The 17,941-nt window shown below is 44.2% G+C and overlaps 1 protein-coding gene across 1 annotated transcript in view; it reads right to left on the reverse strand.

Moving 5' to 3' along the window:
* The window catches only part of LAMC2 (laminin subunit gamma 2), a 61,716-nt gene extending 43,981 nt beyond the window's left edge, over positions 1 to 17,735 (reverse strand). The window contains exon 1 of the mRNA XM_019952719.3: positions 17,575 to 17,735. Within this exon, the coding sequence (XP_019808278.2) occupies positions 17,575 to 17,653 (79 nt within the window). The 5' untranslated portion in view covers positions 17,654 to 17,735. The remainder of the gene's footprint in view (positions 1 to 17,574) is intronic.
* Positions 17,736 to 17,941: the final 206 nt, after the last annotated feature.

Consider the following 17,941-nt stretch of genomic DNA (forward strand, 5'->3'; position numbering starts at 1 on the left):
ATTCAATTCAAACTCCCAGGGCTTTTTCACAGAACTGGTTCTAAGCTGGAATCTTTCCCAAAGAATGTTTGTGTAACCAATTTGTTTTTTTGGATTTCTAACAGATGTGCCACACAGCTGTCATGGGCTGTGAAATTTCTACCAGGTACCTCATTAGGCACAATTAGGAGCTAAATTCACCAGCCAGAGATACCTGTGAGGTCACCCAGCGGGGTCACACACTGAGCCAATGCCCTCGCTACCCCGGATGACTTTTGGGAGCAATCTCAAAATAATTACGAACTTTTCATTGTGTCTTTGTTTTTTTTTCTTCACAGATCGGGGCACGAACCCGTGTCCCCTGCATCGTCAGGCGGACTCTCAACCACTGCGCCACCGGGGAAGCCCTATTGTGTCTTTTTTATTCAGAACAAATTTTTGCTGGTAGTAGTTAATTTCATAAGGAAATGATATATTTTTAGAGCACTATTTTAAAAATAGATAACCTTGTTATAATCTTTTTTTTAACCATTTCCCTCTCCTTCTGTCCTTTCTCCTTTAAAGCTCTACTATGCAAGAATTGTTGTTCCTCTTTTAAATTCACAGCCTTCAAAGGAGACGCAGTATAGTTCCAGTAAGGGAGGCCTTCCTTACTGGAGGCTTTACTGGAGTTCCAGTAAGGGAGGCCTTCCAGCATCTCCACTCTGGAACTCAGCTACAAACCTATTGCTAAGCTACCCTCCTCTTCTCAAATGGGTTTCCCTTTAAGCCTAGGGTTATGCAGGCTGGAGTGAGGGGACCTGTGGGCCTCAGGCCTAGGGAATGTATTGGCCGCCTGTATCTGCAGTATGTGAAAATGCCAGGAAGAAACTCTCTCCAGCCTTGCCTGTGGGACTCTGAAGTTACCAGGCTGCGCTGAGCTCAACACTTAGCTGCACTGCACTTGGCTCACTGTCGAATCTTCCAAACATTCACACCCAGAGACTGAGGAGAGAGAGTTTGCTCCTTTGGCATGCAATAATCCTTTCTGTCCTTGATGCATGTGAAACATGGCCTCTCTCAAAGCATCTCCCAAATTTAGACTAACTTTCCTAAGAGCAATTATTATTCATTCTCACTGCTGGAAAAAAAAACTCTCTATTTTTCAAATTCCAGAATATTCTCGCAACTGTGCTTAATAAAGTGGGCCTCCTACAGCTTGTGCCTGGCCTTTTTTATTTTGTGACTGATTTCTGCCCAGTCACTACCAGGACACATTCGTTGCCAAAGGGCACTGTCAGGCCAGGAGCAAGGCAACAGGGAGCAGTGGGGACGCTGACAAAAGGGCTAAAGGAAGAAGCAGCACTTCAGCCCCAGCCAATGGTAGCCCCATGGGAATGATGCCTATTGTAATCAGCATTTCCACTTATGTTTTTTAAAGACAGAAGTCTGGCTTTGGGTATGAAATCTACTGATTTTTAAAGGTTGGCCAAAAAATATTTTTAAAATTTTTTAAAAATAAAGCTGTGTCCAAGGGCAAATCTTTGCACTGGACTCTGCTATTCTAACAGGCTGAAAACACATCTCATGCTTTAGAGAAGGAAATATAAAGCCCTACTGTATGGCACAGTGCCCGGTCCATGGTAGGTATTTGAGGTATTTTTAATGAACAAATGAATGAACGTTCTCTTGAACTTCAGGAAACCCCTAGATGTGTTTCTACCATCTTCAGGACTCCACGTGGCCCCATATGTCTGGACAAGCTTTAAAAATACACATACCAGAGACTTCCCTGGTGGCGCAGTGGTTGAGAGTCCGCCTGCCGATGCAGGGGACACTGGTTCGTGCCCCGGTCCGGCAGGATCCCACATACCGCGGAGCGGCTGGGCCCGTGGGCCATGGCCGCTGGGCCTGCGCGTCCGGAGCCTGTGCTCCACAGCAGGAGAGGCCACAGTGGTGAGAGGCCCGCGTACCCCCCCCAAAAAAAAAAAAAAAAAAACTACACATACCAGACTTCACTTGTGGCGCAGTGGTTAAGAATCCAACTACCAAGGCAGGGGACGTGGGTTTCATCCCTGGTCCGGGAAGATCCCACATGCCGCAGAGCAACTAAGCCCCTGCGCCACAACTACTGAGCCTGCGCTCTAGAGCCCACAAGCCACAACTACTGAAGCCCGTGCGCCTAGAGCCTGTGCTCCACAACAAGAGAAGCCACCAATGAGAAGCCCGTGCACTGTAGCCCCTGCTCGCCGCAACTAGAGAAAGCCCGTGTGCAGCAACGAAGACCCAATGCAGCCAAAAAATTAAAAGATTTTTTAAAAAGAAAAAAAAAATACCAGGGACTTCATTAGCGGTCCAGTGGTTAAGACTCCATGCTTCCACTGCAGGGAGCACGGGTTCGATCCCTGCTGGGGGAACTAAGGATCTTGCATGTTGTGAGGCAGCAGCCAAAAAAAAAAAAAAAGTTAAAAAAAAATACAAATACCAATATTTAGCAGTTACTCTCTTCCCTGTTAATTGAGGGGACACTTTTCTCCATACGACCCCAATCCAGAAAATAGCCTTTCTTGGTAACTTATATTATGATTTATTTAGATTCACAGACCTAAATACACACCTATAATACACTTTCAAACAAGAGGATATGCTAAAAATGCTTTTGATTATACTTTCCTTCCCTTATGTTTAGCCTTGTTCAATTTGATGTCTAGAATTTTTTTTCATGTTTATTTTGTAATCTACTTGCTATTCTTCCAAATTTGGGGTCAGCTGTAAATTTTATAAATATGTTGTCTAGTTTCCATCAGGGAGCCTTGACACAAAAGCAAGTGATGGAAGTATAAAGATGGGGGTCTTGGACATGTCCTGGGTCTGCTGGGAATCATTTGTCAAGGTCCATTCATCCAATAAATAAAGATTGAGCATCTATATGCCAGGCAGTGTTCTAGGCACTGGGGATTTAGAGGTAGACAAAACAAATAGATGTTCCAGTCTTCATGGAGTTTTCATGCGAATTGGAGGAAAAGAAAATAAACAAGTCAACTAGTATAGGGAGAATATGTGGATAGCAATATTTGTTAAGGAGAAATACATAAAGCAGTGAAAGGAAATAGGTAGCTGGAGGTGGGTAAAGTGAGTAGGAAGGGAGGGTTGAAAAGCGCCATATGCTGCTTTACTATTTTATCTCTACTTTGATATCTGTCTGTTCATGATCTTTGGCTATTTGTCTATCAGGCACGATGTTTTCAACTGTAAAGCAATTATACTCCAATAAAGATGTAAAAAAAAAAATAGCCTGTGAAAAACCATAATGGAAATAAATAAATATATATATATATATATATATATATATATATATATACACACACACACATATAACTGAGTCACTTTGCTGTACCGTAGAAATTAACACAACATTGTAAATCAATTATACTTCAATAGATTTTAAAAAAAATAAATTATCATGAATTATTTCTATAACAAATGTATCAAACTATTCACCTGTCATTTTGTTGCAGATTTTCCTTTCCCTCTCTGGATAAATCCCCTTTCTCTCCAAAGGACCTCACTGATAGATTTTGTTTAACTGATTCTTCCTCCTTTTTCTCCTTCCTTCTGTTCTCAATGAGACGTACATTTATTTCATTCATTTTGGACACTGGGACTTCGTGAGCCAGTGAGATTTCTTTCTTTTTTTATTTTATTTTTATTTTTGGCTGTGTTGGGTCTTCATTGCTGCACGCGGGCTTTCTCTAGTGGCGGCGAGCCGGGGCTACTCTTCATGGTAGTGTGCGGGCTTCTCATTGCAGCAGCTTCTCTTGCTGTGGAGCACGGGCTCTAGGTGAGCGAGCCTCAGCAGTTGTGACTCGCGGGCTCTAGAGTGCAAGCTCAGTAGTTGTGGCGCACGGGCTTAGCTGCTCCACGGCATGTGGGATTTTCCCAGACCAGGGCTCAAACCTGTGTCCCCTGCATTGGCAGGTGGATTCTTAACCACTGTGCTACCAGGGAAGCCCTGAGCCGGCAAGATTTCTATAGCCCTGAGCCAGCAAGATTTCAATAAAGGGAGTTGTAATGTTTTATTTCGTCAAATAAGACATTAAATATATACTTATTTGACATTTACTGGGCTTTGTCATATATTCATCACGTTACCCTTGTTTTCCTCACTTCACCATGGACAGGCACGGGTCCAGGACCTGGCATGAAGCTATCACTGTACCAGAAAATATAGAAACAAATCAGACTCAGACCCTGAATAGACCTGAAGCCTTACAGGGTCTAGGAATTAAAAGCAGCAGGATCTTTCTCCCTGTTTCACTGAACTTTGTATCATAGGAGCCAGGTCCTACCCACTACTCTTACTTGAATATTCATTTGTATGGTACTCTTTCCAAATTAGGGACATCTCTTCAAGGTTTTGTCTTATCCTCTCTCCACTCCCTCAGTCTCCTTCATTAAATCCTTGCCCTGTCAGCGGGGATGATCTCCACAGCTAAAGGAGCGAGATTCTTCAAGTTCACCTCAAGCCCTGCAGAAACCGAATCCTTTTACTGATTTTCATGTATTTCCTTCAGTCTAGTAAAGCTTGGGCGGTAATTGTGTCTGACTCCAATGTATACTGCTTCTTTGGCACTTAAGCATTTATTATCATAATAACTATAATAGCATACCATCACCGACCCTCAAGGTGCTTCTTAGAAAAGACTGCCGGGCAGCCAGACACAGGCCGATCTGCCCACCACCACCCACGCTCCCCACCAGCAGGAAGATCCAGGAGTTGGAAACTCTACAAACAATGCAGCAACGTGTGTGGACTGCCTCAGGCTCACCTAACACTCCCACCCTCGCTCAAACACACCACTCTAACGGGTCAGGACAGGAAGCTCCGGGGCAAAGGCTGTTTCCAAGCTGTATCCTTCCGAGAATGAAAGGAAACTGAAAATATTTCCTAGGGTTGTGCTCGGGGCAAGGTCTTGGTATGATCAGCATCGGTGGCTGCAGTTCATCAAGACCTCATTTTAAATTCCCCAGAGGAAACATTACAAGCAATTACGAGAACGCTTCAACAATCTGGCATTCGTATGGTCAATTGTGTACAAGCAGGTCCTCTTTCTATTGTTCTACATGTAGAAAAGCACAGCTCTGCTTTTCACCAAGCTGATCTAATTTCCACCTTCGTGTGATGGAACGTCAATGTTTTTAGTGTTCTAACAGTAACGACAAAATTTCAAATCCAAACTCCTCTCAAAAACCCTGAAGGTTTGGCCCTGCTGACCTCTCCAACTGGACCTCGGTCCTCTTTCTAGCTCTTGTTCACTGCACTCCAACACATAGACCCTCGCACCCACGAATCCCGGGACGCACCAAGCTCTTTCCCTCCTCGGGCCTTTAGGCTTGCTGTTTTCTTTGCCTGGGCGCTCCCTGCTCACACCCTCCCTAAATGTTAGGAACGTAAATTGGTGTTCGGTCTCTACTGATAACCCTTTAAGAGCGCCTCCCTCTGGATGCCCACAGGTCTTCATCCCCACCTCTCTCTTGGCACTTATCACTTTAGAGCCTGAGTCATCACTATTTGTGTACATGACTTACTTCCTCTATAGCATTTCTCACTTTTGTACCCCATGGTACCTAGTACAGGGCTTGAGACTGTAACTGGTGGATAAATGGCTGGCTGGAAGGATTGGTTAGCTAGAAGGATAGATGGAAGAACGGACAGAAGGAGGAAAGAAGGGAGGGAGGGAGGACGGGAGGGAGGGAGGACGGAAGGAAGGAAAGAAGGAAGGAAAGCAGGCAGTCTGACTCTAAGAAAAGCCAAACAAGAACTGGAACTTACAGAAATCTCCCAGGACCCTAGGGACCCAATATGAAATTTTCTCAACACAATACATAAAGTTTTCATTGTCTACATATATGGCATTCGGTGTAAAATAACTAATGTCTGTACCCAAAAAATACATGGTGAGATGAGAACAGAAAGAATTGTGAGAGGGATGTGATACTTTTGTTAGAACGAGTTGTCTGAGACTTTCAGGTTGCTGCTCTCACCGGATGAACTATTTCTGTGCCAGGACTGCCTGTCCTCTGTGTGTGAGCCCGGAGCTGCCATCTCAAAGGGCAGCACGCCTAGGGCTGCGCGGGAGGAGGGGCGAGGGGAGGAGGCAGGCGTGAGACCATGAGATCAGTTTGCCGTGATCAGGCAGCCTTGACAGGTAGTGTACTTGGCTGCTGTGTGGGACTATCTCAGGAGCTAGGAATCTGATCATCATGTTTGAACCTGACAGCGTGTGCTGGCTGCCGTTACGTTGAGCTTTGCTGTTCTTGCCGCCATGTCAGCTGCTCAGTGCACTAATACTGATTTAGTGAAACAGCAGCAAGTTGATAATAAGTTGCCCATAATCTCCTGTGGATGAGTCCACGTAGAAACCACTAGAAACAGTGCTCAATTCTCTTCCTTATTTAGGGGAAAGGTGTTCCATTTCTGGTATTTTGTGCCCTGCATTCCCTTTCTGAGACATTGAATGTTTTTCTCTCTCCTTCCTTTTTGAAACTCTCTTCCCTTGGATACTACGATGCTGTCCTGTACTGTACTTCCCCCTGGCTTATGACCCTCACCCCCTGCGCCATCCAAGCCTTTGCGGGATCCTCTCCTTGCCCCAACTCGAAGTGTTGGTGCTCCTCAAGGCTCAGTCCTGAATCTCCATGCCTCTCACTGAAGAACTCTCTCATCCAAACCAAGGGCTTCAATAACCACGACGGGTATTGACATACCAAGATACTTCCCCGGCCCAGAATTCATTCTCAACTCTAGACCCTGATGCCCAGTCATCCACTTTACATTTCCAGCTGATTGTCTCAAAAGCTGTTTACACAAAACATGTTTAAAACCAAACTTGTGATTGTCAGCCCTTCAAGTCAGAAAGCTGGGAACTATCCTTCTAGGGTCTCCATCTTTCTCGCTTGCCTCTATTCTATTCAACTCCCAACTTTATTGACATAACTGTCTACATAGCTCAAGTCCACCCAACTCTATCTCCACTATGGCCACTCTACACCAAACCCCAGCCACCGCTTGCCTGCGGATCCCCCGCAACTTCTCTTGCCTCCCTCCGCTCAGTAGTTAGAAAAACCTTTCCAAATACAAATTTTACCAATACCTCCCTGCTTCAAATTCTCTGACGCCTTTCCTTTACTTTTAGGATAAAGACCAGAACGCCTTAACATTGCCTACAAAGACTTTCACGGCCTAATCCTATCTACTTTTCCAGCCTAATTTCACAAAACACTCCCCACTGGGACCTCCTCATCTCTCTGCCATTCATTTCACTTATATTTCATTTTAGGTCTTGACTTCCTCTGTTTCTTAAAATTCTTGCTGCAGAGGACAAGCATCATGGTGGGGAGATGTGGATTGGGGCTACCCAACCTCAACCATTCTCTTACCTTTGGTTTGTTCAAAGAAGTTATGCTAAAAATTCAATGTTAATTTATTATTATTTAGATCTCATTCCCTTCCTCTGAGTCAAAGAACTGGCCTCATGTACACTGACAACCTTTTCTGCTCAAAGATAGCAAACTTCCCCTCCAGGAAGTCAGCTACAATGAGGCCCTTCATTAGGAAGTCCAAATGTAAATAACTAGATAGAAAATGGTGACTAAAAGTAAAGGTGAGAATAGTATACTCAAAAAAAACCTGACAGATGCTCATTTTCAGAAGAAAAGCAATTGTTGAAATTACCTCCAAATCAGAGATACTCAGGATGACAAGATGAGTATTTTTCTTAAATTATAATAAAAAGATGAAAATGCTCATACTTTTTAAGATTTAAAACCTCCTCCATGGGATTTTTCTTTCCAAAGCTTAATATGTTTCTCAGCTTGGGTAAATAATTTTTTTTTTTTTTTTTTCTGTGGTACGCGGGCCTCTCACTGCTGTGGCCTCTCCCGCCGCGGAGCACAGGCTCCAGATGCGCAGGCTCAGCGGCCATGGCTCACGGGCCCAGCCGCTCCACGGCATGTGGGATCTTCCCGGACCGGGGCACGAACCCGTGTCCCCTGCATCGGCAGGCGGACTCTCAACCACTGCGCCACCAGGGAAGCCCAAGGGGGCCACTCTTCATCACGGTGAGCGGGCCTCTCACTATTGCGGTCTCTCTTGTTGCAGAGCACAGGCTCCAGACACGCAGGCTCAGCAGCCATGGCTCACGGGCCCAGTTGCTCCGCGGCATGTGGGATCCTCCCGGACCGGGGCACGTACCCGCGTCCCCTGCAACGGCAGGCGGACTCCCAACAACTGCGCCACCAGGGAAGCCCCTGGGTAAATAATTTAAAACAAAATCTGAACATTTCATCATTTAAAGTGATCTAGAATTTTATGGTTTGATGTGTGACTGCTTCCAGTTTCAGATTCTTCAGGTCTGTCACAATATGTTTTCTAAATAGAATAAGGAAACTGAAATGGCACGTTCCTCGCTAAGAGTTTTTTAACTGAATTCCTTTCTCTGCCTCACATTTTTCACAGCTGTCTTTTAGGGCAGCACAGCCAGGACCACCGGTGCCCTATCCTGCCTGATGGTTTGTTTCCCTGGACATGTAAATGTCCAAGCATTGCAAGTTAGCCTGCGACGTGAAGTGCTCTAAGGAGAGGAACAACAGAGGTCAGTGTTCTAATCGCATGGGCAATTTTGAAGGCTAGAACACGGACAAATCTTTTCAACTCTAAGTCATCAAGAGTCAATGAAACTCAGATCACCACATTTTCCTTTTGAATGACTATGGCTTAAAAGCCATCACCTATTTTCATCAAGAGTTCATAGCACATTTTATTATAACCTAGACTTAGAAATGGCACACGTGGACTGTGGATGACTCAGCCTGGTGGGGACTAGACCAGGAGACCACACCTGGAGATGTCTTCCCTAACACCCCACCGGGGCCCAGGCAGACAGTGGGGAGAGGGAAAGAAGCCCCAGTTAACAGAGAGGTTGGGGATGCCAATTTTTGTCTGAGTAGCAAAGGTGAGAGGGAAGAGAAGGTTAGGACACAAGGGACACAGGAGAGGCTCCCTTCTCTTACACCCGGCGTCTTTAAGGGCTCGACTCCAAGACAGCTGGTGTCAGCTACAGGGTGTGATCGCGGTGAGGATTCTATCACCGCATGTAACCCTACACCCTTCTGACCACAGAAACTACTGTAGAAATTTCTATATCTCCATGAGATCATCTGTAAAGAAAAGCATCCCAATACAGAAAGCACATCTGACTGTTAATCAAAGAGCATAGTGTTCTTTGAGCACTTGCTACATGGCCCAGGAAAAGGTGTCATATGCCCCTTTAAGAAGCAGCTGAAGTAAAGGACATTAGAGAGTCCAGGACAGCTAGAGGTGGCCCCTGAAGCAATGAGGACCAAAAGGAAAGAAATCATGTATGACGAGTCTGAATAAAGAAAAGTTTAAAAGGCAATTCTGATTTGTCCTGAAATGCTTTTCGGAGTATACATTAAATGTGGTTTTTCAATTGCTTCAATTTGTGTTTTGTTGGCTCCTTAAAAAAAAAGTTACCTAATGATTCTTCCTCTTTAAACCTTTCACTGCTTTTATGAACAAGACATTTTTGTACAAGGAGACTAGCCACAGATTTTTTGCTATCACTACATTCCTTCACAAAGACACACACATTTAGGTATGTGCGTGCTTACCACGCACCTCTAGAGTTCTTAGTTTTGCCAAAAGAACGTGGTAATCCATGTACATTACAATGTTGGAAAAAGTATGGAATGCATTTATAAGACCTTCCTTAAAGATTCATTGCTGAAAAAAGATCCATTTGAAAATAATAAATTAAAATTGTATTGCTTAAAGACAGAAGAATGAATTAAATGGTCTTTAGGAGCCCAGCCATTTTCATCTATCCATAAAGAGAAGTAACAAATATTCTAAGAAGAGTTTGGACCATGAAGCCTCCAGCAGGGAGTGGGAGCAACGTGTCCTGCATCCCAGTCGGACAAATGGGCTGCTGCTCTGCTGTCGTTTCCCACGCTAGGTCATCTGTGGCCTGGGTTCTGTCCCCTCAGACCTCAGCACATGAAGACCCCCTCCTACCACGTCCCACGTACAATGCCCTGGATGAGGCAAGAGCGGCAGCTTTGGGATGCTGTTGGATCCGCTGCTCTCACAAAGTAGACCAGCCTATTGAAATGAGAAATTATCTTTAAACATTAGGAGTTTCCTTTATTCAAGAGCAAAACGGGCAGTGATTTGAAAGAGCAGTAAATATGTATGAAGCTTAATGGTCAATGCTCTGGCCGTGAAACTGAAAGACTTCAAAATATATACCAATAGTCTCCAGCAGAGAGAGAAAATACCTCTGGACACAACGATGCTTAAATAAATTCAGGGGTTTCCCTGGTGGCGCAGTGGTTAAGAATCTGCCTGACAATGCAGGGGACATGGGTTCGAGCTCTGGTCTGGGAAGATCCCACATGCCGTGGAGCAACTAAACTTGTGCACCACAGCTACTGAGCCCATGAGCCACAACTACTGAAGCCCGTGTGCCTAGAGTCCATGCTCCGCAACAAGAGAAGCCACCGCAATGAGAAGCCTGTGCACCGCAACGAAGAGTAGCCCCCGCTCACCGCAACTAGAGAAAGACCGCACACAGCAACAAAGCCCAACAGAGCCATAAATAAATAAATAAATAAATAAATAAATTCAAAACATTGACAGGTGAAGCAGAAAGGCTTATTGCTGTCCCTCAACTGTCCTGAGCCACTTGGTCAATTCCAAGCTGTGTGATGATCCATAAACAGAGTTGAACAAAGAGAAGAGGAAACTTGGTAGTCTGAAATCTGTTCTCTTATCAGGGCCCCAGGGACTGGAGTTTGTGCTTGGTTCTAACCTGCTGTTCGCTGACAGTTTTAAAGGAAAGGCCACTCTATTGACTCACACAAATAGAGATGTCTGAAGAGATGTCCCATCTAGAAGCATAAGGGATGTTCTTATAATACATCAAGATTCCATCAGGTCTGAAAATTGATTTCAATGAAAATTCTTTAAAAGAATGAGAAACAAGCCAAGGGGATATCTTGTTAAAGAAAATTAAACTAGCAATTGAAATCTGATCCTGTTATTAACTGCCTGGCTCTGGTCAAGGCAATCATTTTCCTGTGCCTCAATTTTCCAGTCTATAAATGAGGGTCATGCATGCCGGAGCCCAGCTCTGTTATAACCAACCATGAGAATTTGGACAGTTGCTTTGCCTCTCTGAGTGTCATTTTCCTTAACTATAAAAGGAGAAGCTCCTGTAGAGAACCCTTAAGGGCCATTCTCATTTAGTTCCATGATGTTGTAATAAGAGAAGAAAGTGGTGAAACATGCAAAGCTTTTTGTAAGAAACACCCCATATAAGTGCAGCTGAAGATTTCATCATTTTTCTAATGTTTAAGTTAGTGTGGGAAATTATTTGGTTGCCGTTTAATTTTTTTTTTAGAATATGAATATCCATATTCACACGGTGAATTAAAAATAAAACCTGGAAAAGAAACAGTTGGGTTTCTGTAAGTGGTCAACAAGCCTGAAGAAGTCCAGGATATGTGTATATTTGCCCAATTGATCTCCACCTTCCTCTGATACTGCAGGAGTCCTCACATGATCAGTGTTAGAGAAAGAACCAGTCTTTTCTCCTTTCATGACATAAGGAAGCACATGTTAGTTGGGGAGGCACATATACAGACATACAGTCACCCAGAGACACAGAAGAGACTCAGCTTTTGGGTTTGGGTGTGATTCAAAGATTACATCATGTACCTGGGGGTTATATTAGAACACAGCCCAGTAATGATTCAGTAATCTGCTAGGTCTAATTTGTGACTAAATTAGAGTATTCCAGAATCTATGGAGCTCCTATTTCTACACTGGTCTGTAATAGATGGTTCAAATCTTGTCCTTGCAAATTTCTCTAGGAAAAAAAAAAATGTCAATATAGTTGAGCCAGTAAGAACTTAAATGGGAAAAATATTCCCAGGATGGCCTCAACATCTTAATTTCATGCTCCTGACTTTCCCATAAACACTGATCACAAATCAACATTCATCCTCAGCTTCTTGGATCAGTGGAGCTAAACCAGTGGCTGCCCCCAGTTCAGGGCACTCACAATTTAAGCTTACATAGGAATCTCCAGCTTACACTCCAACCCAATTCTATACTCCCATTTACTATACATACTAGAATATAAGGTGAATATAAGGCCACATTTAAGTCTTTTCAAAATCTCTCATATTACATGAGAGCAGTTCGTTATATAATACTTTAAAAATAAAGTATAATTTGGGGAAGCCATGTTAACCTGAAATGACCTCAATCAATGCTTTAGGTATTTATTAGCAAGAAGGAGGCCAAGCTATCAAACATAATTCTCATAATTGTTCATCATCCCACAGTTGTGGGTGCTGAAAGCCGCCATAAGTAAGACTTTCAAGATGATTATGCTGTGACGATCACAGTGTGTGCTTCGGGATAATTTTAAAATCTTTTTCATGTTCTGAAATGGTGTACTTTCCAGCGACAGCAGCAAAAGCAAACTCGATAGAGCTGTGTCTCAAGACACCTGGTCTGAAGTAGAGAAAAAACTGCATTAAAGTGGCTTTAGGAATATTAAAGATGGAATTTGAATATAATTACTACATGAAATGTAAGTGAACAAATGAATACTTCTAAGTTATTATTTTACAGATTATGTGACTTTAAATATGTTTGTAAAACTAATTTACTAAATTAAAAGGAAAGAGACACACGAACAATGCATCTATATTGCTCAATGTTTCATACCCAAGTTAGCCAAACTGGGAATTCCCTGGCGGTCCAGTGGTTAAGATTCCCTGCTTGCACTGCAGAGGGCATGGGTTTGATCCCTGGTCTGGGAACTGAGATCCTGCGTGCCGTGCAGTGTGGCAAAAGAAAAAAAGGTTAACCAACCCCTTTCTTTTTTTTTTTGATGGTGTGAGAGGGAGATCTTCCCATTGAGAAGCGAGAGATCATCTTATGTCGGGGTCATCTTATACATGGGCATGTTCTAGAGAGTAACAGATGTGCTTAATCTATATGTGCTGAGGTCTGGCTGACAAAAGGCAAAATGATATGAAACCCAATCTTGAAATTCCAATCTGCTTTGGGTTCCTTGTCAGGAATTCCATTTGTTTCATTGGGCAAAACTTAGGGTTCATTTCAGCCTGAGCCAAAGGGCTCCTCATCACCTTTCCTGGACTAATGAAAGGAGCCTCTTCCAAAACTTTACCACTTAAAACACAAAAGGCATTATACTGACATTCAGTACTGGCAGAGCAGTTAGTTATATAACAATAATATCGAACACAGTGAGTGTTTACTAGGCACTGTGCAAAATGCTTTACATATAATAATCACCATCATTTATTGCCCTCATCTCAGAGATGAGGAAACCGAGTAACATGTGAGGTAGCTTACCTCAATCCCTTAAGTGGTAAAGGACAGTGCTAGGATTTGAACCCAGGCAGTCTTACTACAGAGCCTGCACCCCTACACATGATGCTGTACCACTTCAACAATTTAATAACAGAATCTAGGAGAGTGTAAACCTTTCCAGGGGTCCTTTCCACTCTCCACAGCACTTCTTTTCTAGCATCAGGACATGGGAGAAACTAAATTAGTGATTTAAATAATCTTCGATTCTGAGCTCACCATTCTCGAACAATTGCTTCAAAACTTACCTGGTGAGGCTTCCCTGGTGGCGCAGTGGTTGAGAGTCCGCCTGCCGATGCAGGGGACACAGGTTCGTGCCCCGGTCCGGGAAGATCCCGCATGCCGCGGAGCGGCTGGGCCCGTGAGCCATGGCCGCTGAGCCTGCGCGTCTGGAGCCTGTGCTCCGCAACAGTGAGAGACCCACGTGCCGCAAAAAAAAAAAAGAAAAACCTATCTGGCTGAATCCAACACTGTCTCTTAGTCCTCACTCTTTGTGTATTCATATTTCTACCTCTGAGTACCATTTATGACTCCTACATTGGGGAAACTCTTCCTTGGGCTAACAAAACTCTCCTCTTTCCTGATTCTCCTCTAGCCTCAATGCCCCTTCCTCCTGTTCTCCTTCACTGTCCTTCCATCTCCTTGGGAGCTCCTTTGGGCTCCCAACTTTATGTTGTTTGAATTTCTTCTAAATTTCAAAATCATAGCTCCAGCTGTTCACTGGACATCCCCACTTGCATCTCAAATACAACAGATCCCCACAGAAACTCACTTCCTTCACTTCATCCATTGCCCAGCCTCGTTCCCAAATCTGATCGTCTCTATAGTCCTCATTTCCTTTAACGGCATCACTGTCTAACCAACTACACAAGCCTGAAGCCTCGGACCCATCTTGGACTCTTCCTCATTTCTCACAATTTTCCCTTACTATTATCCCTAACACACGCACACACTCATTGGATCACCAAATTCTTCCAATTTTACCTTCTAAATGTCTCTGTGATCTGTTTCCTCTTTACTATTCCACCACCATGAGGTAAGCCCTCATCATCTCTCATTTGGATTATTGCAATGGCCGTTTGTTTGCCTCTCCTAGCTCAACTCCATCCTCTAAGCCCTTAAGTGAGTGATCTTTTAAACATGAATCTGACCACACCCACCCCACTTACAAAACATCTGCAACCGCAACCCTTCTTTGCCTACAGGGTACCAACCTAATGGCACAGACTGGTACGTAAGGCTCTCCACCACCAGATTCTTGGCTACATTTCTAGTCTCATTCCTATCTCCCTTCTCCAGTCGCACCTCCCCAAGTGAACTATGATCCAGACCATTGGAGCTACACCTACATTCACACCAACTGTGAACTCCTGAAGGGGAGTCTCTATCTTTCTTAATGACCTCTAAGCATCTGAGTTCACTATATCAGACTTTGGCATCAGACTTTTTTTTTTAATTAATTTATTTTATTTATTCAGTTCTGGCTGCATTGGGTCTTTGTTGCTGCGCGCGGGCTTTCTCTAGTTGCGGCTAGCGGGGGCTACTCTTCATTGTGGTGCACGGGCTTCTCACTGCGGTGGCTTCTGTTGTGGTGGAGCACAGGCTCTAGGAGTGCGGACTTCAGTAGTTGTGGCACGTGGGCTCAGTAGTTGTGGCGCGTGGGCTTAATTGCTCTGTGGCATGTGAGATCTTCCCAGACCAGGGCTTGAACCCATGTCCCCTGCGTTGACAGGTGGATTCTTAACCACTGCGCCACCAGGGAAGCCCAGCATCAGACCTTTTGAAGAAACGTGGTTCTAGGCATTTTAAGGCACTTTACAGTAACATCTCATCCTTTCAACAGACCTGCAAGGATACACAGCACTATGGCCTCCACTTAACAGGAAAAGAGCAGACTCCAAGCAGCTGAGGAACCTGAATGGTTACGAATAAGGGACTAGTAAGTGAATCAGCCAAATTTTGAAGCCAGGTCAGGCTGACTCTAAAACCTGTGCTTTAGCTGAGACCAACTCTGATTATATCTAACACCATAATTTCACCTGCACGGGAACACCCAGGAAGAAATATCACTGCTTTAGGCTCGCAGAGGTGCACAGATGCAGGTCGCTTCGGGAGGTGGCAAGCACCATACTTTCGGTCCAACTCCCACCACATCACAGCATCCCATAAATGGGAAAGCATGTGTGCTCTAGCCTAACACAAATTTTTCACACTCTCATTGAGCCCCAAATGAAGCCCTTTGAGGAGGCAGCCTAGTTTTTTAAGTGGCCTGTCTTTAAGGAAGGGGAAAGTCTGGAAATGAGCTTAAACACTGCTTCTGACTTAATGATGTAGATGGAATACTCAGAGCTTGTCCATCCTTGAGAAGTTAGAGTCCAAACTGTCCTCCTGAGTCTGATTTTATTAAACAGTTTATTAAACAGTTATTTTATTAAACAATTCATCACCCTACATATTTGTTTCTGTTATCTAATGCTAACGCACACACATACACTCAGCTACAACCAAAAAAGGAAATTGCTTCAATAGTTACTCATTATATAAAACATATGTTACTTGTTCCCTTATTACTTTTTTTTTTTTTTTTTTTTTTTTTTGCGGTACGCGGGCGTCTCACTGCTGTGGCCTCTCTTGTTGCGGAGCACAGGCTCCGGACGCGCAGGCTCAGGGGCCATGGCTCACGGGCCCAGCCGCTCCGCGGCACGTGGGATCTTCCCGGACCGGGGCACGAACCCGTGTCCCCTGCATCAGCAGGCAGACTCTCAACCACTGCGCCACCAGGGAAGCCCCCCTTGTTAATTTTATAATGTGGTCCCTAATGTTCCAGTCTAAGAACTACTGGATCAAGTGCCAGTAGTTGTTTATGTAGCTTTGTGCAAATCCATTTCCATATTTTCTTTTTTTAAACCAAGGAATTCTAGTAGTTGATCCATAAGCAGTTCCTCTGAATTCTAATATTCAAAGACTGTTCTTACTTTTAGGATGTTTCTCACTAGGTTACAGTTATTTATTCTGAGGGATTCTAACCCACATGAACATTTTCATAAGTCGTTTTTAAATGGTAGTCAAGGATGATGGGTTGTAAGATAATTCCAATATTATCTTAGGAAAAAAACAAAAGACTATCAAATGCATTCAAACACATGCTAAAACATTCATGCCATTCAAATACAATTCAGGCAGCATCACCCAGACTGCAAAGTAATAATTGAAATATCTAAGATAATTCCATGTACCCATGAACCTGGTCTCATGTTCACACATGCACATGTGTGAAGATGGCTCTTGGACCTATTGAGATAGTTATTGAAATGCCATCGGATACAAGAAGCAAAAATAAACCTGAGAATTTGGGGTCATTACACAGGCAAATATCATTGGTAAAACTAAGTGACCACTAAGTAAAACTTAAGGAAAACACCCTTTATGTGTTGTCATAGCTGACACACGCATACAGGAAACCGTTGTTAGGTGCCCAGAAAGTTTTGTTTATAGGAGTTGAACTTCTCATGAAGTGACAGCTACTGGTGCCCTAGATAAGATCAAATGACCTATGACATAGGTGCCCAATAAATGCCTGTTGAATGAATATTATGTGAAAATACTATAAAAAGTAATGTTATGCAAAAGTAAAGCATTGTTAAGACTCTTAACTCATTTTCCATCCCAAAGAAACTGGAATACCAGAAGGATGACTGAAGAGATTCCTTTTCAATCTTTGTGGGGTTCACAGTCACAGAAAGCATTCTCACCAAAATCCCATCAGTAAAAACACACATTGGGAATAGAATTTATATACCAACGTGTTTTGCTCTTACTGATCAAACAGAAGCCCTTTGATCAAAAAAGCAACCAAGAAGGAACAATTTTAAAGCCAGGAAAACCCTGGTTTGGCACGACCTATTGGCTTCCTATTTTAAAATCAGACAGCTTTATATAGTATTAGTAAATAATATATATTATTGTAAACAGATCTCTGGAGGAGCCCCAGATGGGGCGGGAGGAGGGAGCTCTAAAGAGATTCTCACAAAGTGGGGCTCCTCGGAGGTGAGTGCAGCCATCACGGTCTGCAGGGAAAGGCCAGTCCCCAGCCCAGGGCTGCGCCGTTCCTCCTGGAAGGGACTCACCTGGCGTCCTGGAGTTGGCCCGGGCCGCAGGCAGGAGGAGCGAGAAGCAGAGGCAGCAGCTCAGCCAGAGCGCAGGCATGGCCGGGCCGGGCCGCGCGATCAGCCGCTGCAGGGGTGCTGCCCTGCGCCTCGCGGCTGGGAGCTTTCGCTCTGCGCTCCTCTGTGCCTTCCTTTTCCTTGATCAGGTGGTTTTATCGACTCTTCTACCTGACTCAGTCCTGACAGGAAGAGAGCGTGTGTTTCAGGGTGTGACTCACCTGTGAATAAGGAGAACCCAGCCCTCGGGAAGCAAACACGCAGCACACACGCAGCTGTAGAAGCGCTCACCCCAGCTGCCAGGCTCCCCCCTCGCCGCAAGAAGGGCGCA

This window comes from Tursiops truncatus, chromosome 1 (genome assembly GCF_011762595.2).
Source record: "Tursiops truncatus isolate mTurTru1 chromosome 1, mTurTru1.mat.Y, whole genome shotgun sequence".
NCBI classification, from domain to species: domain Eukaryota; kingdom Metazoa; phylum Chordata; class Mammalia; order Artiodactyla; family Delphinidae; genus Tursiops; species Tursiops truncatus.